Source organism: Labrus bergylta, chromosome 8 (genome assembly GCF_963930695.1).
Source record: "Labrus bergylta chromosome 8, fLabBer1.1, whole genome shotgun sequence".
In the NCBI taxonomy this organism is placed as follows: domain Eukaryota; kingdom Metazoa; phylum Chordata; class Actinopteri; order Labriformes; family Labridae; genus Labrus; species Labrus bergylta.
Window position 1 is genome coordinate 14,357,462 of NC_089202.1, and position 24,114 is coordinate 14,381,575.

Genomic DNA, 24,114 nt, shown 5'->3' on the forward strand with positions numbered 1-24,114 from the left:
TTGAACATACTTCAGGTTGAGCTGGAGAATTGAAGTTTGGAGCTAACGAAGCCAAACGATGAAAAATCCCTGAAGTTAAATTCATCATAAAGAGAACATGACTCACATACATCACTGAGGGGTGGCTGTGGCTCCTGCAGCAACATGTCCGATGTGTTCTTGAGCAAGACACTAAACCCAGAATTGCTCCTGCTGCTTCGTAGTTGGCGTATGAATGCACATAAATGGGATTATCTACTTCTGATGGTCTCACTATGCAGCAACCATTGCCATCAGTGTGTGAATGTGTAGGTGTGACATGTAAAAGCGTTTTGAATAGTCAGAAGACTAGAAAAGTGCTATACAAGCTCAAGCCCATTTACGGAAATCTTTAAAATATTATTATACTTTAAAAACGGTTCACTTTTTATTGTAGTCCATAAAAACAAACAGTAATAATAAAGGTGGTAACCATAATAATTATATTCAATCGACAACATAACAAAAGACAGTAAGAAATTAAATTAACTTAAGTTTTCTGTCATTCACAAAACCATCCCATGTAGCTAAAACATGTGGGGCTGTTACATGTCCAAAGGAGAGTTTCAAAGGAGCAAATCTGTGGAGTAGTCTGTTAGGAATGTCAAGGTTTGTTTTGTGGAGCACAGAGAGCTGATCCTGGTTAGAGTCACCTGACGAGAGACGAGTAAATGTGGGATGTAAAGTAAGGTCACAGAAGGAGGTCACAGTCTCAGTGTAAAGAGTCTTTCTGCAGTAGCAGTGCACATGAATATGCCTTATTTTACAGAGAGGAAATCGTTACTCATATGTTCTCGTTTTCTGTCTGCACACACGCACACAGATGAGGACATTAGACTTGAACTACCTTTAAAAAAAAAAAAAAAAGCTTCACAAGTTTCTAAAAGTGAAAATTAGCAAAAATCCCTTGAATTCTTTAATAATCTGACTACAAAGCACCAGGAGACTTCAGACATGCTGCTTTTTCTCCTATCTAGCCTCTTCAGCTTCATGTTACATAAAGTTACAAATAACAGTTTGACCCTGCTGTGAAGAAAGAATCGGACAGGTCGGGGAAGCGTCCCGCAGTTTGACAGTGCTCAGGATACAGGAGTGAAATCGGAGTCCCGGTGGAGGAAAAAGAATTGTCTCTGGTCTGCCACAGAAGGAAGAGATTTTTCCTTCAATCTGCACCTTAAGTTCCAGTATGGAGTGAAGTCAAAGTCCAGCAGCAAAGCTGATGCTCTCCTGAGTCCAGAAAGAAATTGTGGGTGCAGAACGAGAAGGACTAACCTGACTGTGCTGTACATGGTGGTTTGGGGGGGGGGGGCTGGCCTCTGAGAGAGAAAAACGTGCAACGTGATTGGTCAGCGGGGCACCTGCATCTGCTGCTGTGAGGTCTGTGATTGGTTCTGTGAGGTGACCTCTGGACCCCGGCTGGCTAATCGGCTGAGGATGTTTCTCTCAGACATTTGCAGCCGCACGGCCACAGGGGGTATCCTGGCGATGGTTGCAGGGAGACGCGTGACATCAGCCTTCATGTCGCTCAGCAGTTCCTCCAGCTGTTTGAGAACTGTAAAAAATATATGACTGGTTATACTAATGATGGACTATTTTAGTTCTGAAGGATTCAAAATCAGTTGCATAAAGACAGGATACCGCACTGCAAAAATATTCTCTCATCATAATGCAGCAAAAAGCACAAAGGAACAAGAAACAATAGGAGTACGTTGTTTAGCATGACATGATTTAAGGCTGCTCCTTTCAGATGTAGGTAAACATTAACACTATAATGTGTTCTATAGATTTCAATAAGGTTAAAATTTAAAATAGCTACGGGTACTTTAATCTAGTTTAAATGAAAAGTAAATGACAGCACTTCACTTCGCAGTTACAAAGCCAGAGCAAAGCCTGTGCAGCTATTTTGTCCCTATCTCCTCCCTTTCTATCAGAGATGAGACTCTTTAATTGTCAGATTATAATCTGATATTAAACAGCTATTATCAAAATGTATTACTAATATTTATTTCAATAAACTAAAAGTTAGACTTTACTGAAACCTAAACCCTTTCAGATATTTTCAAGGCCCATGACATCCTTACAATGCATACCTTGGTTTTTTCCATGTCTCACCTTTATGCAGGACTGCATTGGCAGGTTTGTTTCCAGACATGGACTCCTTGCTGAGGTGTTGGTGGGACTCAGCAAGACACTCCACTTCACTGAAGCGAGTGTTGAGGGCCATGGACGGGTGGGCCGGGTCCTCTGTCATGTTGAGGTAAGCTGCTCTGCGCAACTGCTCCTCGATCACTAACGCCTGCTCTAATAACTAAGCAGGAAACAAGGAAAGACAAGATGTCCAGTAAGATATGACAGAAACAAACATAAGCCATTTTAACATTGACGATTTCAGGTGGACTGCCTCTAAAATTCTCCTGATCTGGTTGCTCAGGCATGCACCTCAAATGGACGAAGCAACAGAGTCCGCTATACAACACTAAAATTATAATATTTTTCCTTCATATCAATGCTTTATGTAGTTCAACAGAATCACAACATCAAAAAAAGAGCAGAAAAGAACATCCTGGCTAACTGAGAGCATAATGCAGCGTGCACAGAGATCACACTGGTCTTATGCAGACAGTCTAAGCACCATTCACCGATTGAAGGTATTTAACGTCACCCCACTAGCTCGCAGTGCATTCTCCTGATTATATCCTGCTGCGTTCTCACGTCAGCTCACTTGGATTTCACACTAGGGAGAAAAATTCAGCTTTTTGCTTTCACACATGCAGCTCAAGTGCTTCAGGAGTTGTGAGGGACTTTTGTGCCAGTGTGAAAGCAGCTATACATGCATACTTGGAGAAACACGAGGGCTCTTCACCTTGAACCTGCGAGCTAGAAACTTGTTCTTGATCTCCAGGAAGTTGCCTCTGCTCATCTCCCCTTTGAAAGGCTCATTGAGAATGGCAAACCTCACATCGTTCTGCACATCCTGCCACCGAGCATAGCCGTGTCTGAGAGAGGCAGAGGTCAAGTGCAACAACATAATTCTCAAGAGTCATATCATCATTGCCATCTTTTTCTGCAGCCTATTGTAAGGGTAATGTTGATGATACCCTTGCATGCATAACACTTAACTTGAGGGCCGAATGGCATGAAGGCTGTGCACTAAAAATCAGTTATTTAAAAGCTTACTACACAACCTCAAGTCCATCATTCTTACATCATTGTTAGCAGTTACATAAAAAAGAACCATAAAAGAAGAAACCAAAGGTGGAGAAAAAAATCAGTGCCTGGATGGGCTTCATAAAGGTAGATTGATCAAACTCAGTGAAGTCATATGGAGCGGTAGCTTGCGATTGATTAATTTAATGATTAATGTGCTGAATATTAATTTCTCAAAAAAAATGGCTTTGTTGACAAAACATTGGGAAATAATGGAAAAAGCCCAAATTACAACTTACTGAAGCCCAACCTGCCCCCCTACAAACTTCAGTCTATGATATGCTTAATAGTAAAGAGAGTTTGTTTACTTCATGAGTTAACAAAATCTGCAAATAATTATATTTGAGGAGTTTTCAAACAATCATACATGAAACGTCAATAAGGAAAGGATACTGTATGATTCCAGCCAGCAGCCAGTAGTCATGGCGACGGTGCCATATCTCAAATGTTTTCTTGGTGACAGTGGCCGCCCGCTCTTCATTCTGCCACAGAGAGTGAAGCTCTGGAGAGGTCGAAAAAGAGAAAAGAGAAAAAGTTATTTTGGTGTTTTTGCAACAGTTAGATTGTGCGTGTGTGTCTCTGCATATGCGTGTGTGTGTTCACCTGTGAATCCTCCATCAGCAATGTTAAACATGAACCTCTGCTTGGTGGCTTTTTTCTTCTCCTCGCTGACGTTAACCACGGGAGCAGCTGTTCCTCCTTCTTTGGTGTTTTCTCCGTTCTGCAGTTTACCAGACTCGTCTGTTTTCAAACAATCCTTCTCCTCTTTTTGCTCTGTGAGAAAAAAAAAAAAAACATTTCAAAAGGAAAGCTCAAGTCAAGACATCCTAGCGCTTGGAATACGGCTAATAGTCAAATGATAAGTGATCACATTTCTTAAGCTTTTACTAATCTCAAACTATTCAGACTAGTGATTGGTTTGAGTGTTTTATAAGAAAAAAGCATCTAGATGATGATGTTTGGTGTGTGTGTCAACATTTGTGCACCTTTCTTCTCCTCTGTTGGTGAACTTGTGTCCATCTTCTCTTCTTTTCCCTCCTCAGCTGAAACAAAAGGAGCACCGTAAGAGAATTAGATAAGAGGGGAACTAAGGCAATGAGACAAGTGAGACAACGAGAAGTGGAAAAAATAGTTTAAACACCACACCTTTAGACTTGTCCTCATCTGAGTCCTTGCCCTCCAAACCTTCTCCTTTGACCTCAGCAGGACCATCTTTCTCAGTTCCTGAAGTCTTGTCCTTCTCTTCCTTCTCCGCGTTTTCAGCCTCCTTCCCCTTTCCTTCGTCTCCATTTCCTGTCTCCTTCTCTTTATCCTCTGTCACTTCAAAGGAGTCGCCCTCTCCTTCTTTCTTTTCAAGGACAGGAGATTTTTCAGAGTCATCTGGGATTTCAATAATCTAGTGGAGAGACAGGGCAGCAAGTTTAAAACTAGAAGAATATGATGCTCAGAACTTTTTGGACTGAAACAAAAATGTGTGAAATGGATATAAAAATCTGATTTACCTCCGGATCATCTGCCTTTTTGACTCCTCTGACATCCTCAGCCTCCTTCTTCAGGTCTTCTTTGTCCTCTGATTTTGTCAAATCCTCTGTATAAAACCAATACACACATCAACGACAGGAATAAATGGTGTTTTTTTAAGTCCTGACCAGTCAATAAATAAATCATACTTTAGAAACTTAAAGGTTAGAATAAGACAGCAAACAGTATCTTCTGGCTAGCTGTTACGGTACTTTGATCAAATATTAAGAACCTGTTGCCATGACTCCAGGGGTTACTTTAAGATTATAACATGGAGAGAAAGACTAGACTTTATTTTTTTGTTTTGAATTTAAATTAGAGTTTTGAATTTAAATTAGAGTTTTGGTAATTTAGGATGAGTATAACGTGTGTTTTTTTTTTTTATGGGAGTGTGTTCGTACCTGGGACAGGAGTGTTGGGCTGTGTGTCTGCAGGGGTCCCAGTAGAAGGAGTCTTTGGGTCTTCACCTGCTGCCAAAGCTGCAGCTCTTTTGTTTTCCTCCAGCTCGGCCATCCATGGCATCGACCACTGACCGTTCACATGCTCAAACTCCTGCACCTATTTGTAAACATGTAGATCAATCAGCCAATCACTAAGCTACATGTTTGCATAAGAGAGCAGTTACATGATCAAGACATGAAAACTTTCAGAATTTGATACAGGTCACATGAACACTTTATTCCCTTTCAATAATCCAAATCAGATCTTACTCCCAACACAACATTTTCCAGTTTAGAAACGCCACATGTATCTTTTATTGTTTTATTGTACATTAAATGCAGAGTGTGTGGTTGCACAGAAACTTTATTAACGGAAAATTGACATAATCAAATCAGAGTACGAATGAGTAGGAATACTTTGGGCATATACAAATACTAACAGAGTAGTAACTTATATTATGAGAACACATTTTGTACTGTTTTGGTTTTGAACTGGTATACCTTTTTCCTTATCAGTGACATCACACCAATACGGGTAAGCACATGCTGCCTGGAAAGCCCCTCACGCGGGACGCCATCTGCAAAGGTCTCAGCTCCATCAGCCCCAGGCTCACAAAGGTGACGCATGAACAGAGACACGTAGGCCCTGAAAACACGTTGAAGAAGAAGATTCAGGGACAGCATCGTCCAACCTCTGGAAGCAGTGCTCACATTTCTCAGAAGGGGACGGGGAAAATAAATTTGCTCACAGCTGGAAACCCATAAAAGGCTTGTAGTAATTTCACATTGGCAATAATATTGCCATATAATAATGACCCCTATGTTTTGGTCTCTACACTGTAGCAGTACCTTCTAATTATATCAAAACATCTATTATAATGCAAGCTTCACTTCTCAAATGCCGCCTGCTGTATGAACCTTAAAGGACAAAGATGAACTTTGCCTGAATAAAATGACTGAAATCCTCTAATGAAAGGTTGGGTAGAAAAGTTTATGAATCATTTCATGCTAACTTTGGTGCTTTACATCTACTGGCAGACCAATGTTGAGACTCACTTGAATTCCTTCTCAGACTTCCCTCTGAGGTCCCTGACCAGCCACTGGTTGGTAAAAGCATCCTGGGGAGGCATCCCATAACGCATCACTGCATTCAGGAAAGCCTTTCTCTGCCTTGAGTTGAAGCCCAAAACCTGACAGGGAAAAAATGCATTAAGAATTATATTCTCTAGAGGCGGCTTTGGAAGTTTCATCTCATCAGTAGGAACTCACCTCAATGTTGCCGCCCACTCTGGCCAACAACGGAGGTAGTGGTTTGTCCCGATCGTTCCTTAGCCCTTTGCGGTTTGGTCTGCGGGCGTTAGCTAAAACAAATTAAACATGGTCTAACTATCTGGGGCTGACAATGAAGTTTCACTTAAGCCATACAAATGAAACTGAAAGTTGTTCGATTGCCATCTGTGCTCTTCACAGCCTTACTTTGCTCTTTGATTGTGTTCCACTTACAGTTCATCACAGCAAACTCTGATCCTGCTGAAGCTGCCCCTCAGCTCTCTCTCTCTCTACAATAAACTCTTCTTCTTCCAAGTGTGAAGCTTTCAGAACATTTACAACTGAAAGCAGTACTGTGGTACGCTTCATTTAATAAAATAGAAGTTACAGAACCATAATTAATTGAAACTGAATAACAGTCAACACAAAATAAATGTATTCTCTGCACTTACAAATAAAAAAAGTCAAATAAATAACAATGATGAACTGAAAGAAAAGAATAAATACTAATGAACAGTTTGTTGTGAAAATAATACAAAGTGCTTTTTGGAAACAAACCTTATCAGAATAACTTAACAGTTGATGTGAACACAAACAACCTCTTTAAAGTGCAGCTACAAAGTTCAGCTGGCCCTAAAGCCATTGATTTTCATTGTTTTCCCCTGTTTTCGCCTTCTCTTCTTTTCCTTTTTCCTTTTTTTCCTGTCTTTTGTTGCCTCTCTACGCTGAATGCAGACGATGCAGCGACAACTGCTGCTTCCTGAGTAGATGTTGAGCTTGTCAGTATGGATATCGTAGCTGACGTCTGAATCTGAATAAACGTCTGTGGAGGTTGTTTGAAGGATGTTAGAGGATGAAAAAAAACGAGGGTTCAAACAGTACTGAGGCCTTGTCAACAGGAAGTTCCACAATCGTGTCTCAAGCAGTGCTTGGACCAAATCTCTGTAGATTTAAACAACCTAGAAAACATATGTGCAGTCCATCTTAAAACCAAAGCACACATCTCGTCTCTCAGTGCAGAGATGAAGACTGTGAGCCCTTACCTTCACTCCGTTCATCAAAGTCCTCGTCTCCCTCCTCTGAAGCCACCGAATAATCAGACTGGTTATCAGACTGATCCTCCTGCCAGTCTAAACGGAGCATACACAGAGAAAAGTTGAGAGGGGATACAAATGGAAAAAAGAAAACCCTTCTTTTGACGGAAAAGAGAAAGAACATCCTAACTTCTTATGGAGCTGCAGAATCTTTAAATGACTGACAACATATTCAGACAGCAGGGGGAGCTGCTGCTTAAGAGTCATGCTTAACTAAATATCAGTAACAGTGGAGTTATCAAATTTTAACATCACTGAGATGCTAAGACTACACCAAACATACAACATAACACACATACACACAAAACATTTCACTCTGATTACAATGATTCCGATGGTTTCTCCTCACAAGTTTAAACTAAGAATTGTCTTTAAAATGTTCACTGCATGTCTATAAAAAATAAAATTGTTAAAATCTTTTAAGTCACAACATTTAAAAAAACATACTTTGGGGTTAAGTTATATTCATTACAATTTCTGATTTCTCTATTTTAAAGGATGAACTGATTTGCTTATTTCTCGTTTCTTGTGTTTAGTAGTTCATGAAAGCATTTTTGAGTTTGATTTTACTATCATGTTTGCATGTGTGGACCCCAGGAGGAATAGTTGCTACCTGGTTACATAAATAAATAAATGAGTAGGAACTTAACCCACAATTTCAGTTAGTCTTCTTCTAGTTATTTTTTGTGTGGCTACTATAAATCACTCAACATATGAGAGGATTCTGGGTCTCATCCGGAAACAATGACCCACACAATTTTGTAACTTTTCTTCATGAAACTCTCCCGCTGGATTCAAATAATTTTGAAACATGCTTTGTCTGAGGAAACCCAAAACTAACGTTTCTAAATCAAATCTCAAGCCACAAAACGACGACAAATCATCATGTAATGCACTCACTGGATTTTCTACACCAACACCACACAAACAGAAGTCCACCAACAGCACTGCACAACAAACACAAGAAAAGGTTTCATTATATGTTGTTCTGTACCCTGTCTTATACCTCGGTCCTCCTGGGAACCGTCATTGTAGTTGACTGGCTTTCGAGTTCTTTTGCCTTTGCCCAGATTTCGGGCGAGGTCCTCCTGCTGCTGCTCGTAGTGGTGACGAAGCAGCTTCTCCCAATAGTCAGGATCAACACTTTCCTCCTGCTTAATCACCTCTCTTTCCACCTCCTCCTCCTCAAACAAAGGCAGAAAATGAATGTGATATACAGATATATATCTATAGAGCTTATCAATAAAGCTAGATCTAAGTGAAAGTGGTCAAAGCCTGGAGCTGCTGTTACAACTAAAATTCAACAGTGCAGATATTTTTAGACTTTTACAACTACTGCCGATATCTCATTCATGATGTGTAAAAACCTGTTAAATTACTAGTAAAGTTTTTTATCGATAAACACACACACATTTTGAAGACACTCCTACCTCATCGTCTTCATCTTTGACCACATACTGGGCCACTTTAAAGGAGCTGAGGTATTCGTTCATGCTCTGAAGCTCAGTGTCATCAGTGGCGTCCTGGTTCCTGTCCAGCAAACGGTCGATTGCCTGGTCATCGTAGTGGATCACACTGCTGTCATCTTCCTTGTTGTCCCCTAAATGCAGAATACGTCTTAATATATCTTTCTACCTCAGTCTTCTGCAACCAGTGGTAGGATTCTACTCATCCGCCTTAGTTTTATGTGTAGCCTAAAACATTTAAGTTGGTAAGCGTATCCTAGCCAAGAAAGCCAACCGTTTGACAAATCAGTGTGCATTACAGATTCTTTTGCGGGGGGAAAAATAACATTTCAACAAATATCGCAGCAGCCTTCATTTTAAATGAAATGAAGAGCAGTAAAACCTCTACCTGTTCTCTTAAAATATGCCATGCAAGTTATGGACTTTTTTGGTTAAGTAGAGGATAATAAGAATGATGGATAATATGCAACATTTCTTTAAGCTCAATATGACCAATACCAATTTTTTTTTTTTTTTTTTTTTACATGAGCTATGTCCTGGTTGCAACATTAAATCTGAAGTGAACATAGCGGAGTATGGTACAAAGCAAGGAAGAAAGGGAATGCAACAGCAACATGAGCAATGAGCAACACTCACCTTCTCCGAGTTCATCCTTAAACAACTCCTCAGTTCCAAACTTGAGGATGTCATCGAGCTCCTGCTTGGACATGGAGCCTGTCTTTGAGCCCAGACCAGGACGCACCACCAGATGGGTGAGCATCATCTTCTTCTTGGCCACCTGGTAGAGGGTTAAGAGACACAGATTTATCGAAATTACACAAACTAACGAGCACACACTCCTGATATAGTTGATACAATTTAAGGAGGTATATGTAATCTCACAGACCTGTGTGATCCTCTCCTCCACAGAGGCTTTGGTAACGAAGCGATAAATCATCACTTTTCTGTTTTGCCCAATACGGTGAGCTCTGCTGAAAGCCTACAAAGCACAAACATGAAGCCAACAGCATAATCATCTATCATTTCAATGAACCATCGTACTGACATGAATGTGAGGTCATAGTCAGGGGGGGTTGCATACCTGGATGTCATTGTGGGGGTTCCAGTCAGAGTCATAGATGATGACAGTGTCAGCAGAGGCAAGATTAATGCCCAAGCCTCCAGCTCTGGTAGAGAGGAGGAAAGCAAACTGTGGAGCACCAGGAGCTGTTGGGATGAACAACAGAAAAAGAAAAACAGGGACAGAAGGAAATTATAACAAATATGAGGCAAAGGCAGCTTCTTTTAGGCATTACAACCACTATATGTAAATGGCTCACCATTAAAGCGGTCGATGGCCTCCTGCCTCATGTTGCCAGTGACTCCTCCATCAATTCTCTCATATTTGTATCCCTCGTTCTCCAGGAAGTCCTCAAGCAGGTCCAGCATCTTGGTCATCTGTGAGAAGACTAGAACTCTGTGGCCTCCTTCCTTCAGCTTCCTCATCATCTTCTGCAGCAGCGTCAGCTTCCCTGAAGACTTGGTCAGAGCGTTTCCTTCATACATGCCATTTGGAAGTTTTGGTGCCTCCTGCAATCAGAGATAATATTAAATAGATATCTGCATTTCAAATGTGTCAACACACAGAGATAGCGCAACACGCATCCCTAGAAGTTGCTTGTTCTAAAATATTAGTGTAAAAAGCATGAGATCATACTGTAGCAGCTGCAGGAAAGAGGTAGGGGTGATTACAGCACTTTTTCAGGTCCATCACCACATTGAGCAAAGAGACTTGGTTTCCTCCTCCACGGATGTTCAGAGCCTCAAAATTACGAGTAAGAATGAACTTGTAGTATTTCCTTGTTACAAAACAAACATAGTAAAGAAACCCAATTAGGACTTGAGATATGAGATAAAGGAAAATGTACAATACGTAGACCAGATTGATATTCCTCTGCTCTACACCTACTTCTGCATGGGGCTTAACTCCACTCTCACAATGAGCTCAGTCTTTGAAGGCATGTGTTTGAAAACATCTGCCTTAAGCCTCCTGAGCATGTGTGGTCCCAACATGTCATGGAGCTTCTTGATCTGGTCCTCTTTGGCAATGTCTGCAAACTCCTCCAGAAACCCTTCCAGGTTGCTGCACAAAATAAAAGCATCAAAACAGTGAGTCAGTGTGTGTGTCCCTCATAGTATCCTTAATTCTGTACAGCTGTGCATTCTATGTCTGCTACTTACTGGAATCTCTCTGGTGTTAAGAAGTTCAGCAAGTGGAAGAGCTCCTCCAGGTTGTTCTGGAGAGGCGTGCCAGTCAGAAGCAGCTTGTGTTGCAGCGGGTAGTTGTTCAACACTCTGAAGAACTAAAACAGAAAGCCAGAGAAATCAGACTTACATTTAAAACACAGGATACAAAAAACATCTATATGAAGTTCTCTGTATATAGTAACCTTGGACTGGTTGTTTTTGAGTCTGTGAGCCTCATCCACAACCAGACAGGCCCACTCAATGGATCCCAGCACAGCCTGGTCAATGGTGATCAACTCATAGGATGTCAGCAGGACGTGGAACTTGACTGTTGAGTCTTTCTGCAAGACATAAAGAGAGGTGGACTTTATTTTAGCTTCCAAACAGAGACATAAGCAGAAATATATTGATTGGGGTTCAGATGGTTTAGGATAAGTACTGTTTGTATAAATTTGCAGTATTCATACTAATACTATCAAGTGTTGCTGTGTTTGGCGCAATACAAACAGAAAACACAAAATCATGTAAAACATGTAACTGATCTGGTTTTTAATACAAAAGGGTCAAAACTGCAAGGAAATTCAAGTTGTTTGACCGGAGCCTAGGGTCAAATTTGAAACTGAGTTTTTGTTGACAACACTTCTATCTTCACTTTTTCTTATTTTTTCCCTTTAGTCTTTCCTTACCTTCATCTTGGATGCCTTTTTCCCACCTCTGATGGCATTTCCCTCAAAGGAGAACTCGTTCTCTCTGATGACAGCCCTGCTGTCTTTGTCCCCAACGTAGGTCACCACATACATGTCCGGAGCCCACATCTCAAACTCTCTCTCCCAGTTTATGATGGTGGACAGGGGAGCACTGACAAGGAAGGGCCCTTTGGAGTGACCCTATAAAAATGCACGACAAAGACAACTCTCGTAAGATGTTGTAGATATATTATCAAAGCATTTATAAAGCACTTTTGTCCAAACAATTCGGAACAATTTTGAGTGTGGTGTCTGGCTCAATAACAGAATGTACGTCAACAACCTACAAATCATTTGCTAAAACAGCGTTTCTTGTGTATTTAAGAGTTCTTCCCTCAGAACTTAGTTAATTTCTAATTTCCTTAACCATCAACAATGATTGACAGGTAAGGCCGACTGAACAAGTAAAGCCTCAGGGCCTGGAACTTAAGCGTAAACATGTTTTAAAAATGTTATAATTACAAATATTAAATAATTATTATGTATTCTTTCATTTTAAACTAAATTATACTTTACTTACCTCTTTGTACAAAGAGTAAAGGAAGACAGCAGTCTGCACAGTCTTGCCTAACCCCATCTCATCAGCCAGGATGGTGTCTGTGGCCTGAGCCCATGAAAACCGCAGCCAGTTCAACCCCTCCAGCTGGTACGGATGCAGAGTTCCTCCTGTGCTGTCCAGGTATTCCGGCTGTCTATCGAACTTGCTGGTGGGCTGGAAGGAAGAAATCAAGATGGATATCAATTCCTCATAGGTCCTTATTCATGTTACTTTTCTTTTGCCAGGGCACTCTTGAAAAGGAGATTTTTAATCTCAACTATTTTTGTTCCTGGTTCAATAAAGGTTCGAGAAAAAAAGAAAGAAAGAAAATCTTGACAGCATTGCTTTGTAATAAAAAAAATGTAAAACATTGGTTTGTTGTAAATAGGGCAGAAAAAGTTCACAATAACCAATGTTGTGATCGGAAATAAAAATCAGTTATAAAATACTTACATCTACAACTGGATTAGCTGGTGGTCGATCAGCTTTCTTCACCTTGACTGTCTTCTTCAACTTTTTACCAGGTCTGCCCTCTTCACCCATCATCAACTCTCTGGAAAAAAAAAAATTGTGAGATAGAACATATCTTCAAGTGTGTTAAAAAAATAATCTTCATCATTTTATTGCATACCTGTGATTCCAGTAAGTCTGTTTGTAGGTGTCAAACTCTGGGATATCCATGTCCTCACTCTCCCAGGTTGACTGGTCATAGGCTAGATCCCTCCACTTGATTAAGTAATGCACGTTGTTCTTTTTATCAACACTGACATGAAGAGAAAACACAACAAGAAAGAGGCAAGTTGTTATGATGATGTGCTATTACTGTGAAGGCTCCCAAGGTGGTATGGATCAAAATCAAATCTTTTCATGTAAACTTTTGTTATTCAAATATTTACCTCGGCCCACCTCATAGTTTCACTAATATTTCTGATTCATATTTTAACTATATTGTAATTATACATTGCCTCTGTAGTGTCAAACCATTTCCATAAACAAACACAAAGAGCAAGTAACAAAAGCCACATACTTCAAACAGCAAGAGTATTGATAGAATTGATAAGAGATTCAAGTTTGGCAAACCTGTGGTTGAGGACGCGGTGGATCATCAGCCACTCCATCTTGACTCCATAGCGATAAAACTCCTCCTCCATGTGGACAAAAAGAGGATCCTTGTTCTTCCTCTTGGTGCTTTTGCCATCATCACCTTCACCTCCAAAATCCACAGGTGGTGGTTCGTCCATGTCGGTCTTTCTCTGGTAGTTACGGAACATTACCTGGCAGTTCAGCTCCAACTAGGGATGAGCAATGTGACAAAGAAAAAGGGTCTTAACATGCAGGGCGATTAAGTTTGTTTGTCTTGTGTGTATGTGCTGAAAGAGCACAGAAAAACTGAGATCCTTGTCTATAGGGGGCATTCAGTTTCAAAGATTGTGGTACCTGAAGCTCCAGCACCCATGAGCAGTGCCAGTAGGACATATTGCACCATTTGACAAAGAACTCCCTCTCCCTGCGGCCTGCAAGCGGTGGGGGATCAGGAGCATCAGCAGAAAGGTCAGCAGGCCGAGGGACAGGCGTGGAAGCTGGCGGTTCCCCCCATCGCCATGTTAAAACCTTCTGGACTTTGCCCTTCATCGGTGGACACTGTTAGAAAACATTAATTTAAAAAAGCATGACCATAGGTGAGCAGTTAATTGCAGATAAGAGTATTTTTATACAGTATATATGGATGGTGGCTCTTTAGGATGTAAAATAGCAGCAGAATATATACTGCATCAAAGACTGCCAGGTTTATCCAAAATACTGTGGGCGTGCACAAGATGGAATCTGCATTCCCATGCTCACCCACGTAGGCACATGCACACATAGACTTATACGCACCAGTGCACTGCACTCACCTTGCAGCGGGGGCAGATCCATTCTCCATTGGGGATTTCCGGTAGAGGAGGGTTGAGGCAGTGGATGTGGTAGGAGGAGGGGCAGGTGTCACAGCAAAGCAGCTCCCCTCCATCCTTGCACACCCTGCAGAACTCAATGTGGTGGTCATCTTCTTCCTCCACCCCATCGTCCCTCCTGTCTTCCTCATCCTCCCCTTCAGCCTCAGAGAGTTCATCCCTGGCCTCCCACTGGATCCCTTCCTTCTCCTGGTGGCAGAATTACAGACAGAGGGAGGGAGGTGGTGGTGTTTGAGTGTGTGTGTGTGTGTGCGCGCGCGCGTGCGTGCGTGAGTGGTGGGTGGAGGGGGGGCAGACAGGCAGGGAAGGTATGCGGAACGGAGTGAAGAAAAACAGGGGAGGGGTGTGGGGTGAATTCAATCGCACAGGGGGTTGGTTGGATGTGTGCATTGCGTGCGTGCGCATATTTGCGTGGAGCCATGGTGGAGGGAGGGAGAGAGGGTGTGGGGGGGAACGGGGGGGGGGGGGCAGTGACACGTGTGTTGAGAAAAGGAGAGGACATACAGGAACACGGGGGGATTAGAGGACAAAGAGAATTTGAGAAGACAAAATTGTGTTACAATCACCTTTGAATTAAAGACCATTCCCAACAATCAACTGCAACTTTAAAGATTCATTACCATACAACCATAGTTTATGGACAGTTAACATTTTTGCCCTGCTCAGGCCAAATTTTTCGATGATGCAACATAGGGGCCTTCTCTGAACAGCAGTGATAAAAAAAATAAATTTAAGGTACTCACGCAGTGTGGGCAGCTCCACTTGCCCTCAGGTGCTTTCTCCATGTCAGGGTCCAGGCAGACCATGTGGTACGCACGTGGACAGGTGTCACACAAAATGATCTCTCCACCCTGCTGGCACACCTCACAGTAGTCCTGGTGGTCTGTCTCGTAGCCATCGCCGTCCTCTGTTTCCACTGAGAGAAGAGATCCACGGAATATTTGAGAAATTTGACACAGAAATTCAGGACACATAATAAGCAATGTCCTTCATTTCGGCCTTGACTTTGATCCAGCTCGATGAAGCAAAACCTCCAGGTTTAAGCTGCCGTCTGTTCCCAAATCTTTATCCAACACTAAGGCACAGAGGAAAGTACAGACTTTTGTTAAGTGTTTCAATGCCAACCTTTCTTCTTTTTCTTGGCACTCTTGGGTTTCTTCTTTGGACGACTGCTTCGGTTTGAGCCATCCGACACGGAGAAACTCCCATCGTCAAAGTCACTGTCAACATCGGGTTCATCTTCATCGCTCTGCCAGAGAAGCAGTCAAAGAGATGACATTTGGAATAAGTAAGCCTGGTTGCATTATAGTACATTGTGGACATTACTGATTTAAGTGTGTGAAACTGGCATGAAAGTCTCTTACAGAGGAGCGCTTCCTCTTGCTGTTGAGTCCCCCTAGTTTGATCTTAAGTGGAGCCACCTTCTTAGGTTTGGGCTTCGGCTGAGGTTTAGGCGTTGGCTTCGACTTCTTGCGTGCGTTTGGACCTAAGAGAAAACAGAGATTTAAGTAAAATTAAAAGAAAACTAACTTAAGAAGTTAGAAAAATATCCAACCAATGGCTAGTAATCATGTCACACACTGTTCTTACATTACCTTTGCCCTCTTTGGTCTTGGCTTTGCGGAGTGGTGGTGCAGGGGCTGCTGGAGGAGCAGCAGGTGTTGGGGCGGGGGCAGGGGCAGGGGCAGGGGCAGGGGCAGGGGCAGGGGCAGGGGCGAGTGTGGGTGAACCAGCAGCACTGGTTTCTGCCACTCCGTCTGTCCCTGCCACCACCATGTTCTCAACAGCTGCAGCCACATTGGCAGCTGCCAAGGCTGCATTGGCAGAGGCACAACCCTGCAGGAGGACGGAGCACAGGGTGAGAAACTTTTATCTTTAATACACATTTAAGGACTTGTGAATGGCAAGTCTCATTCACAAGAAGTTGCACTTGTAATCTTGTTCAGAACTGCAATACCTTCAGAGGGTTGTTGGTGCTGAATTCTCTCCACTTGGCCATCATTAAAGTCATCATCTTGGAGACAGCAATTTTGGGGTTCTTGGCTGCAATTAATGGCCTACAAACAACATTTGTACAAGAAATATGGTAACTAATTATATTTTTCAACACAGATATTTCCGTACTAACAAAAGTGGAGGTGAATAATAATATCTACAGTTGATATCAAAAGTGATCCTCACCTAACAAACTGGCTGAAGGACTTGTAGTTGGTGAGGGAGCTGTAGTCTTCCTGAGTAAACACATGGTCAATGTCTTTCATGCCCCAGGCCTCCAGTAGTTGTGTCGAGCTTTTAGGCTGCAGGTGGAGAACAAGTGAAGCAGGTTAGTTTTTCATGTTATTCCAGGGGGAATTCACTATTCACTCATAACTCTTTATAAGTCTGAGTGAGCTTTTACCTGGCAATCATCGTCATCATCCTCGTCTTCTTCTGGTTCTGGATCTTTCCGTTTGCTTTTAGAGTTAGACGAGCCTCCTTTCTCTGCTGCTGCACTTCCTTTCTTCTTTTCCTTGGCAGAGCTGGAGCGCTTCTTCTTTTTCCTCCCCGGGGCATAATCACTTCCTTCACTCTCTGACCGCACACCTCCCTCCTCTGCATCTCTCTCTGCTGCTTCTACTCCAATCAGGCGCTCTGGGGAGCTGACGGGCAACTCCTGCACGACAAAGAGCCACTTAGCAAATAATGCAAAGACATGGGTGCTTATATACATTTCCTATATCTTTTACATCAGATGTTTTAATGCCGTCCTTTGTATTTAGTATATAGTTCAAAATAATAATGCACCATAACCAAAAAGGGGAGCTTGGATGTAAAGTCACAAAGACTTGTATCTGTTGGTTTATCTATTGTTAATAGCTAAAAGATTACTTAAGAACAAATATCAATACATATTTTTTACTCAGAATTAAAGTAAAATCACAAAGAATCCTATTTTCAAATCAATTATGATGTATTTATTTTTAACAGTTGCCTCACTGTCTGTTGTCAATAAAATGTAGAAGCAAGTGACAGCACTTGGTAGCATTATTTATAACCAAGTAGGTTATTTTAATTCATGATTCAATTCTCAGTAAATTTTAATTAAGATTTGGGAGATCAAAACTTGAATGTACTCAATGTACTTGAATGTGTTGTGTTGGTCCACAACCCAAAGTTATACAGTCTACTGTCACAGAGCAACCCCTATATCCAAATGGAAGAGCTCCACACAAGATTTTCTTTCTTTCTAAACTTATTAGTGAACCTAAATTATAAATAAAAAAATATATACATGAATTTGATATAAGACAACTAATTAATAAATCAAATTAACCTTGCAGCTAAAAAAATTAGACAAAATTAAAATTATTGGGTCCTAAATTTGAGTCAAAGGATTCACAGATGCCTCTATTTAATATTTAATATTTACAGCTGGCAAAATAACAATATATCAAGTATTTCACTCCTCTAGATGTGACCAGATTCGGTAAGTTGACACTTGTTTTATCGTGTCACCACTCAAAAACAAGGACAATCATCAGCCATAATTCTGTTATAGTATCAGAATATGAAAAGTTTTACCAAAACAGCAAACTTACCTCTCTGATGGGTCTTTGCCTTTTGCTGCTCCTGCTCTCTCGGCTGCTCTTTTTACCTTTCTTCTTCTTCTTCGACTTGGGTACCTCGTCTACGTCAGACACAGCATCCTCCTGCTGCTGCTGCTGCTGCTGCTCCTCCTCACCTGCGCGGGATGACAGACTTTAATTAAGCGAGAGAATACGGCATCGTACACAGCGACAGGAGGAGCTTTGCTGCAGGCCAAGAGGGAGGAAAAAGAAGCAAGCAGACCGCGCGCACTGGCACTGGCACGACTTGGCACATGTCCGTGCGCACGTGCACGCGCGTCGCACACACACACGAGCACACTGAGTCCAATGTTGAATGCCACAACAGCACAGGTTAAAACTTGTCCGTCTTTGAAACTTTCACATTTCACACTTCTCAATCTCAAAAGCACGTGCGAGGTGTAAGGCGTATGAGGGGTCATAAACACACAACATAAGACTGTAAACACTTGCCTGACAAGTTAGCTAACTAATCTATTATGGCGAGTGACGGGGCGGCCCGCACTGACTAGTCCTGACTAGCTCAGAAGCTAATGTTAGCCTCGGCGAGCTCAAATGACAGCAAGAGATGGACCTTCTTCGGAGGAGGAGGAGGAGGTTAAAAAAAAAGCGTGCTTACCGTGAAGAAGTGAGTGCTCGTCCGCAGGTCCGAAGTCCTCCCTCTCATCCTCGCTGCCCGACATTTCCCCCTGCGTTTTTAATGTTATTCCTTACTGGTCGATTTAATCCCCCCCCCCTGAACCTTTCTGCTCCTCGGTCGGCGTGGGAGGGAAAAATGACGTGGGACGTGTCGGAGAAATGGACCGGGGGGGGGTGTCCAGAAAGGGAGGGGGGGGGTGCTGGAAAAATAAATAATAATAAAAGATCCCGGTTGGTAACTCATCCTTGCTCGTCTCTTAATATCCTAAAACACATTTAACTGAACAGCTGCGTGCTCAAATAAGTTGAATAACTGTATTATGCATGCTTTGACATTATTATTATTTTATTTTTTTGACAGGTAGGTGCAGCCTATTTCTACACAGCTGTGAGGGAATAAGTGACATCAAACCTGACTTCAAGAATGAGCGGCAAGTCCGCACTGTCGAGTGAAAACAACACATGAAGGAAAAGTTTAAGCATCGAAAGCCTACCTTGACACATTTGAAACTTACTGTACAGTGTTGGTCCCGGGTCGAGGTGTGTTCTGTTTGGCCGCGAAAAAAATGAACACAAGTCAGGTTGTTGGTGCGGCTGTTGTTGCCATTAAGTGTTTTTCATTAAGTCGGCTGAGCCAATGATCGGCGAAATTAAAGAAGGGTGCCGTCACTGACCCCAAAACACGTTGCTCCGTGCCCCTCTTCTCTCTCCCCCAACCTCACAGGCACAGCTTAGCTAACATCCTCACAAACACACAAAGGGGGCAGACATCCCATAATAATCCCCCCCCTCCCACACTCACACAGGACTCTGCATAGTTACCTCGCAACGGACAGACCATAATACTCAGCCTGCCCCCACCCCCTCCACCACGCGCGCGCGCGTACGCACGTACACTACCAACCACTAGACATGCATTGCGCGAGGCTCGTAGCACGCACACTCCTTCCCCTTTCCACTAGTAGTCTCAGCCCCCTTAGCAACCCCGTTGTCATGGTGACACCCCCTCCCTCTTCTTCCCCGACAGACCATAATACTCCAGCAGTAGCAGCATACATCCCATAATATGCAACTCTTAAAAAAAAAAAGACAAAAAAGAAATAAATAAAAAATAGTCACATGTTCTCCAAGGGAGCGCAGGTCCACTGGTGACAGACCATAATACTCCCCATCATCCACCTGGGAGTGAGCAATGAGCATGAGTATGCCAAGAAGTCAAAGAGCCTTCCATTTTGTTCTCCTCGCACAGGTGGACTGTGCCCACAGCACTGGGTGTAGATACCACTCATGGATTCACAGAACTTGATGTGTGTCAGAATAGGCTGCGATGACAATGCCAACAATGTTGCTCAGCATCACAGAAGCCGGCCGAGGCCTCCAGTCACTGTGTTGTCATCACTGATAGAAACTGCCACAACACTCAACTCAGTCTTCTTTGTTTTATTGACCAACACAATTGGGTTCTGTGTATGGTTTAGTCTTGTCCTTCAACTCTAACAAAGGCCAACAGGTGTGCAAAGATGCAAGAGTGGTTGTAGAGTATTGTACTGAGTGTAAAATCTTGGTCTGATGTAGGATACTGCTGGATATTGATTCATTAAAACACACAACATGTTGCTTTCGAGTTATCTTTACAATGCATAAATAAAACAATGAGCTACTGCACATCAGAAAACCATGAAAATAAACATGACTAAAAGGCTGATTTTCTAAGAATTTTCCAAAAAATCAAGGATATTAGCACAAAGACACCACTGCAACTGGCAATTATACTGTGAAAAAAATGTTTCGAATTGACTACAAGATCTATCAGAGTTCTAGCTGCTCCAGGTGTACTTATGCCTGCTGAGTAATAATATAAATAATATAAATATAATATATATATATATATATATATATATATATATATATAAATAAAATAATACAATTGGTTGCTAAAATGCCATGGTTCACTAGGGTTAATTCTGTTCGAATTTGAAACACCTTCAAACAAGCAACATGTCCAAATAGGTGATTGAAAGTAACTTTGAAGCCACACTGTATTTGTTCTGAATACAAACTTATTAATGCAAATGAGTGTGCTGAGTCACTCCCTGAAGGCCCTAAATGCATGTATGCACTGTGAAAAGTGGAAACAGTATTTCAAACATAAGGTTGGTCTTCTCCTGCACAATTGTATCAGTGATGGCATTTCCTGTACAGTATATTGGGTTCAGCTGGTATGGTAAAAGAAGAAAGGAGGAACTGTTATTCAAGCTCAGAGGCCTTCCATTACTTCCTCTACATGTATGGCCACTCTGCGATATTCCCCACTCTGCAGTGCATGCAGATCACATAGCAACAAAGGCCTATGTCTGCCCGTTGTCTGTTCCTATCGCTTGAATGGCTCTTAGACATGCATGTATGCTCACGCTCACGCACACGCACAACTCCGTCACCAACACCTCCTCCTACTCCCGCCAACCCATATGTACAGTTATCTTTCCACTTCACACGCACTGCACACCCCCCCCCCCCACTACCACCACCACCATCATTCCATAATATTCATGGATCGTCCATTCCCTCTGCCCCCTCCCCCTATGTGCACGAAGCTCACCGCCCACTCTGCCAGCCCCCCTTCCCTGCCTGACAACACCACTGCTTGCCATCCCATAATATTCATGCACATGCTCCACACACATTCATACACAGCAGTGCATTCAGCTTTTTGTTGGCAGAGATCCCTCAGCAATGTGAGCGTGCACCACAGGCGTGCACATGCACAGCGTTCTTGTCTGCATGCTATGACTTTAATCAAGCCACACCCAGGTTGTTAAAGCAGGTAGCCACCGAGTGTGAAAATAATGCAAAGAGAGCAAAAGGTGAGGGGTCACATCTCTGTCTTTAATGACCTTGATGGAAATATGTCCCCCAAGTCCAGAGTCTTCCTGCGGCATCGTCTCTGAATAAGGCAAGTTATCTATCCTTTTGCAAGCACCATTGGACTAAGTAAAATCAGTTTAAATAATTCCCTCACCTACAGCAGAGTTTCTAAAAGTCTGCTGCTGCCTCTCAATATAACAGGGAATGCGAGTCATCTCAACGTTTATGTCATGCTGAAGCTTTAACAAGCTTCTCTTTTGGCTCTGCGACCCAGCTACAGTCAATCAATACTGGACTGTTTCAGCATGATAAAATGTCCACAAAATAGGGGAAAGATAAAGATAAAAAAAAGGAGGGAAAGTTATTTACGAGAGAGGGGTGAAGGGATGAGCACAACAGAGGCGCCGGACATGACAGTGGCCAGCTCATCACCATGGCGTTGCTGTGGGAGACAGAAGAAGACGTCACTTGGAGAAACAGGGGACACAAAGGAGGAATACAACATGAGAAGGACAAAAAAGAAGGGAAAGGGGCCTTCAAGAAACCTGTCTTTGCAGATATGGAAGAGAAATATTTGTGTTTGTGTGGGATAGAGACAGAGAGTAGAGAGAAAGGCTGTGTGGATGGGGGTGACCATTTACTCATGAACCTGGTGTCAGAGGGTTCAGGTAAATGGGCCACCATATCCCAGACAGGGAGTGTAACATGAGTCTTGATCCAAATCCTGACTCATCTGATACAACAAATGAGGCCTAGGAGCAATAAATAAGTTTCAAAAGGTGCGAGGCAAAAAAGTCTGTAGGCAACTTCAGCGATTACAAATCACCGGCCTCAAAAGAAACTCAAGGTTTGACTGCTATAAAACTAACAAAAATATGGATAGGAATTAAATACAAATTAAAAAAAACAAATATATCAACATGAAACTTAATAAGTAAGGCAAAGCAACAAATCTGTCAAATTTGAGCAATGTCAAGAGTAAGCTATAAGTAGGCTATAATATTAGAAATGATTATGCCATACAAAATGGACCTAAAAGGTCAAATGTTTGCTAACATTAGCACCGCTAGCTATAAAACTTAAGCTAATTTACCCAGTTTTAACCAACCTGTCTCATGTAATTGCAAAATTGAACTCAAAACAAACATTTAGTTACTGAATCGTGTATGTTTCGAACTAATAAGACAGTATATTACTTGCTTTAATCAAACTAGCCAGAATTAGCAGACAAGGAAAACAGCCATCTAGCTAGAAGCTGAAATTAAATTATTTGGTGAGATAAAGGTTAATTTAAATCATATGCTGAAACATTTATTCACTGTTTTCTCATTGATTTACACAAAGACTGTGACAATTACCTTGGCCTATGTTTTTGTTTTTGAACTTGTGCATAATCAGCCGTAAATGGCCAGTTCAACAAATCAATCGATCAAAGGTAAAGGCTATATGCCACAATAAAAATAACTCTTTAAAATACAGAGTCAAAATAAAACTGAAAATGTAAATTACTTTCTGCGCATCTGTTTATTGTAGTTTAATTTCCCTTGGAGAATAAAAGTGAAATAATGCTAGAAACAGTAACAAAAATACTGTGAAATAAAGTGAAGTGAAAGTGAATTAAAGCAACGACACTGCTTTTATCTAATTCTTTTGTAAAGTCTAATGAAGTTATAGAGGTTGATATTCTAAGAAGTGTGACAGGAAAGGGACAAAAGGGGTACACTACAAAATATGTAGAAAATGGCAATTAAGTTGAATAATAAATCATTCAATCTGTATTAGTATAGCGCCAATTCATGACAAATTTTACTTTACGAAAAGCAGGTAAAAGAGCCTGCTCTTTAAATAACTAGGCCTAATTGAGGATCAATCATGCCATATAGCTTATATTTTGTGCTATTTGTTCATGCATCAACAGACATTGAGAGTATCTAAGATGCTCTTCTCCACAATCAAATATCTACAGAACATTTTATTCACCTTTTTTTATCACGTCACAAATGATTTCTTTACTGCTTTCTCCTAACCTCAGTTTAACACCCATCCGCCTTCTCCTCATGCCCTCTTTTCCCTCCTAACTGGTGATTTATTTGCCTCAGTTCCAATATTTGTCGGCACTGTGTTTTCTTCCCCTTGTCTAAATGTCACCCCTTCTTCTAAGACAATATAGGGAGTGGGAGAGAGGGAGAACGAGAGGGCAAATGTGGGGGAGATGGAGGAAGGGTGGGGGTGGGGTGGGGGGGGACTCGTAAAATGAGCAACAAAGTTTGGGAAAATTAAACATTAGGTAAGACACTTTTTCACATGAATGTATGTACATATTCTTGGAAACAGAAATGCTGTGTCACAGTTTTCGATTGGATGATTAAATTGATCAATATTATATATAGAGGAAACAAAAAGCTTTAGTTTGTATTGTCATTAAGTATTTCTCAACTGCAAATGCACACTTACACAATCAAAACCCACTGTAAAAAAAAAAAAGTGGTAAGTACATTATCTCAGGTTTAGGTTCAGATTTGAGGTCT

At 41.7% G+C, this 24,114-nt stretch overlaps 1 protein-coding gene across 5 annotated transcripts; it reads right to left on the reverse strand.

The window, feature by feature from the left end:
- Window positions 1-393: 393 nt before the first annotated feature.
- Window positions 394-19,456, reverse strand: chd4b (chromodomain helicase DNA binding protein 4b). Of its 5 annotated transcripts, none has more exons than XM_020649074.3 (40): window positions 19,237-19,454; window positions 18,702-18,921; window positions 18,056-18,198; window positions 16,876-17,130; window positions 16,659-16,774; window positions 16,435-16,534; window positions 16,073-16,313; window positions 15,842-15,963; window positions 15,603-15,726; window positions 15,221-15,393; window positions 14,421-14,666; window positions 13,963-14,166; window positions 13,606-13,817; window positions 13,157-13,288; window positions 12,979-13,078; window positions 12,508-12,699; window positions 11,928-12,128; window positions 11,445-11,582; window positions 11,236-11,357; window positions 10,964-11,137; window positions 10,712-10,853; window positions 10,335-10,584; window positions 10,097-10,221; window positions 9,902-9,994; window positions 9,652-9,793; window positions 8,980-9,149; window positions 8,556-8,733; window positions 7,499-7,585; window positions 6,456-6,547; window positions 6,243-6,376; window positions 5,688-5,832; window positions 5,148-5,304; window positions 4,728-4,813; window positions 4,372-4,621; window positions 4,212-4,268; window positions 3,829-3,999; window positions 3,619-3,727; window positions 2,882-3,014; window positions 2,131-2,326; window positions 394-1,570 (listed from the first exon to the last, which is right to left on the reverse strand). In XM_020649074.3, the coding sequence occupies exons 2-40, from the start codon at window positions 18,763-18,765 to the stop codon at window positions 1,365-1,367; spliced, it is 5,982 nt and encodes a 1,993-aa protein (XP_020504730.1). In that variant the 5' UTR covers window positions 18,766-18,921; window positions 19,237-19,454; the 3' UTR covers window positions 394-1,364. The 5 variants fall into 5 exon arrangements, with proteins under 5 accessions (XP_020504730.1, XP_020504731.1, XP_020504729.1 ...); XM_020649075.3 differs by having other exon boundaries at window positions 8,556-8,730; window positions 19,237-19,453; XM_020649073.3 differs by having other exon boundaries at window positions 8,544-8,730; window positions 19,237-19,453.
- Window positions 19,457-24,114: the final 4,658 nt, after the last annotated feature.

Excerpts from the sequence above, each read along its gene's own strand:
- chd4b (XM_020649072.3), bottom strand. The coding sequence starts at position 18,765 with ATGTCGGGCAGCGAGGATGAGAGGGAGGACTTCGGACCTGCGGACGAG. Across the intron at positions 17,131-18,055 it reads GGCAAAGACCCATCAGAGAG|GAGTTGCCCGTCAGCTCCCC; the intron begins GTAAGTTTGCTG and ends TTTGTCGTGCAG. Across the intron at positions 12,700-12,978 it reads CAGCTAATCCAGTTGTAGAT|CCCACCAGCAAGTTCGATAG; the intron begins GTAAGTATTTTA and ends TCTTCCTTCCAG.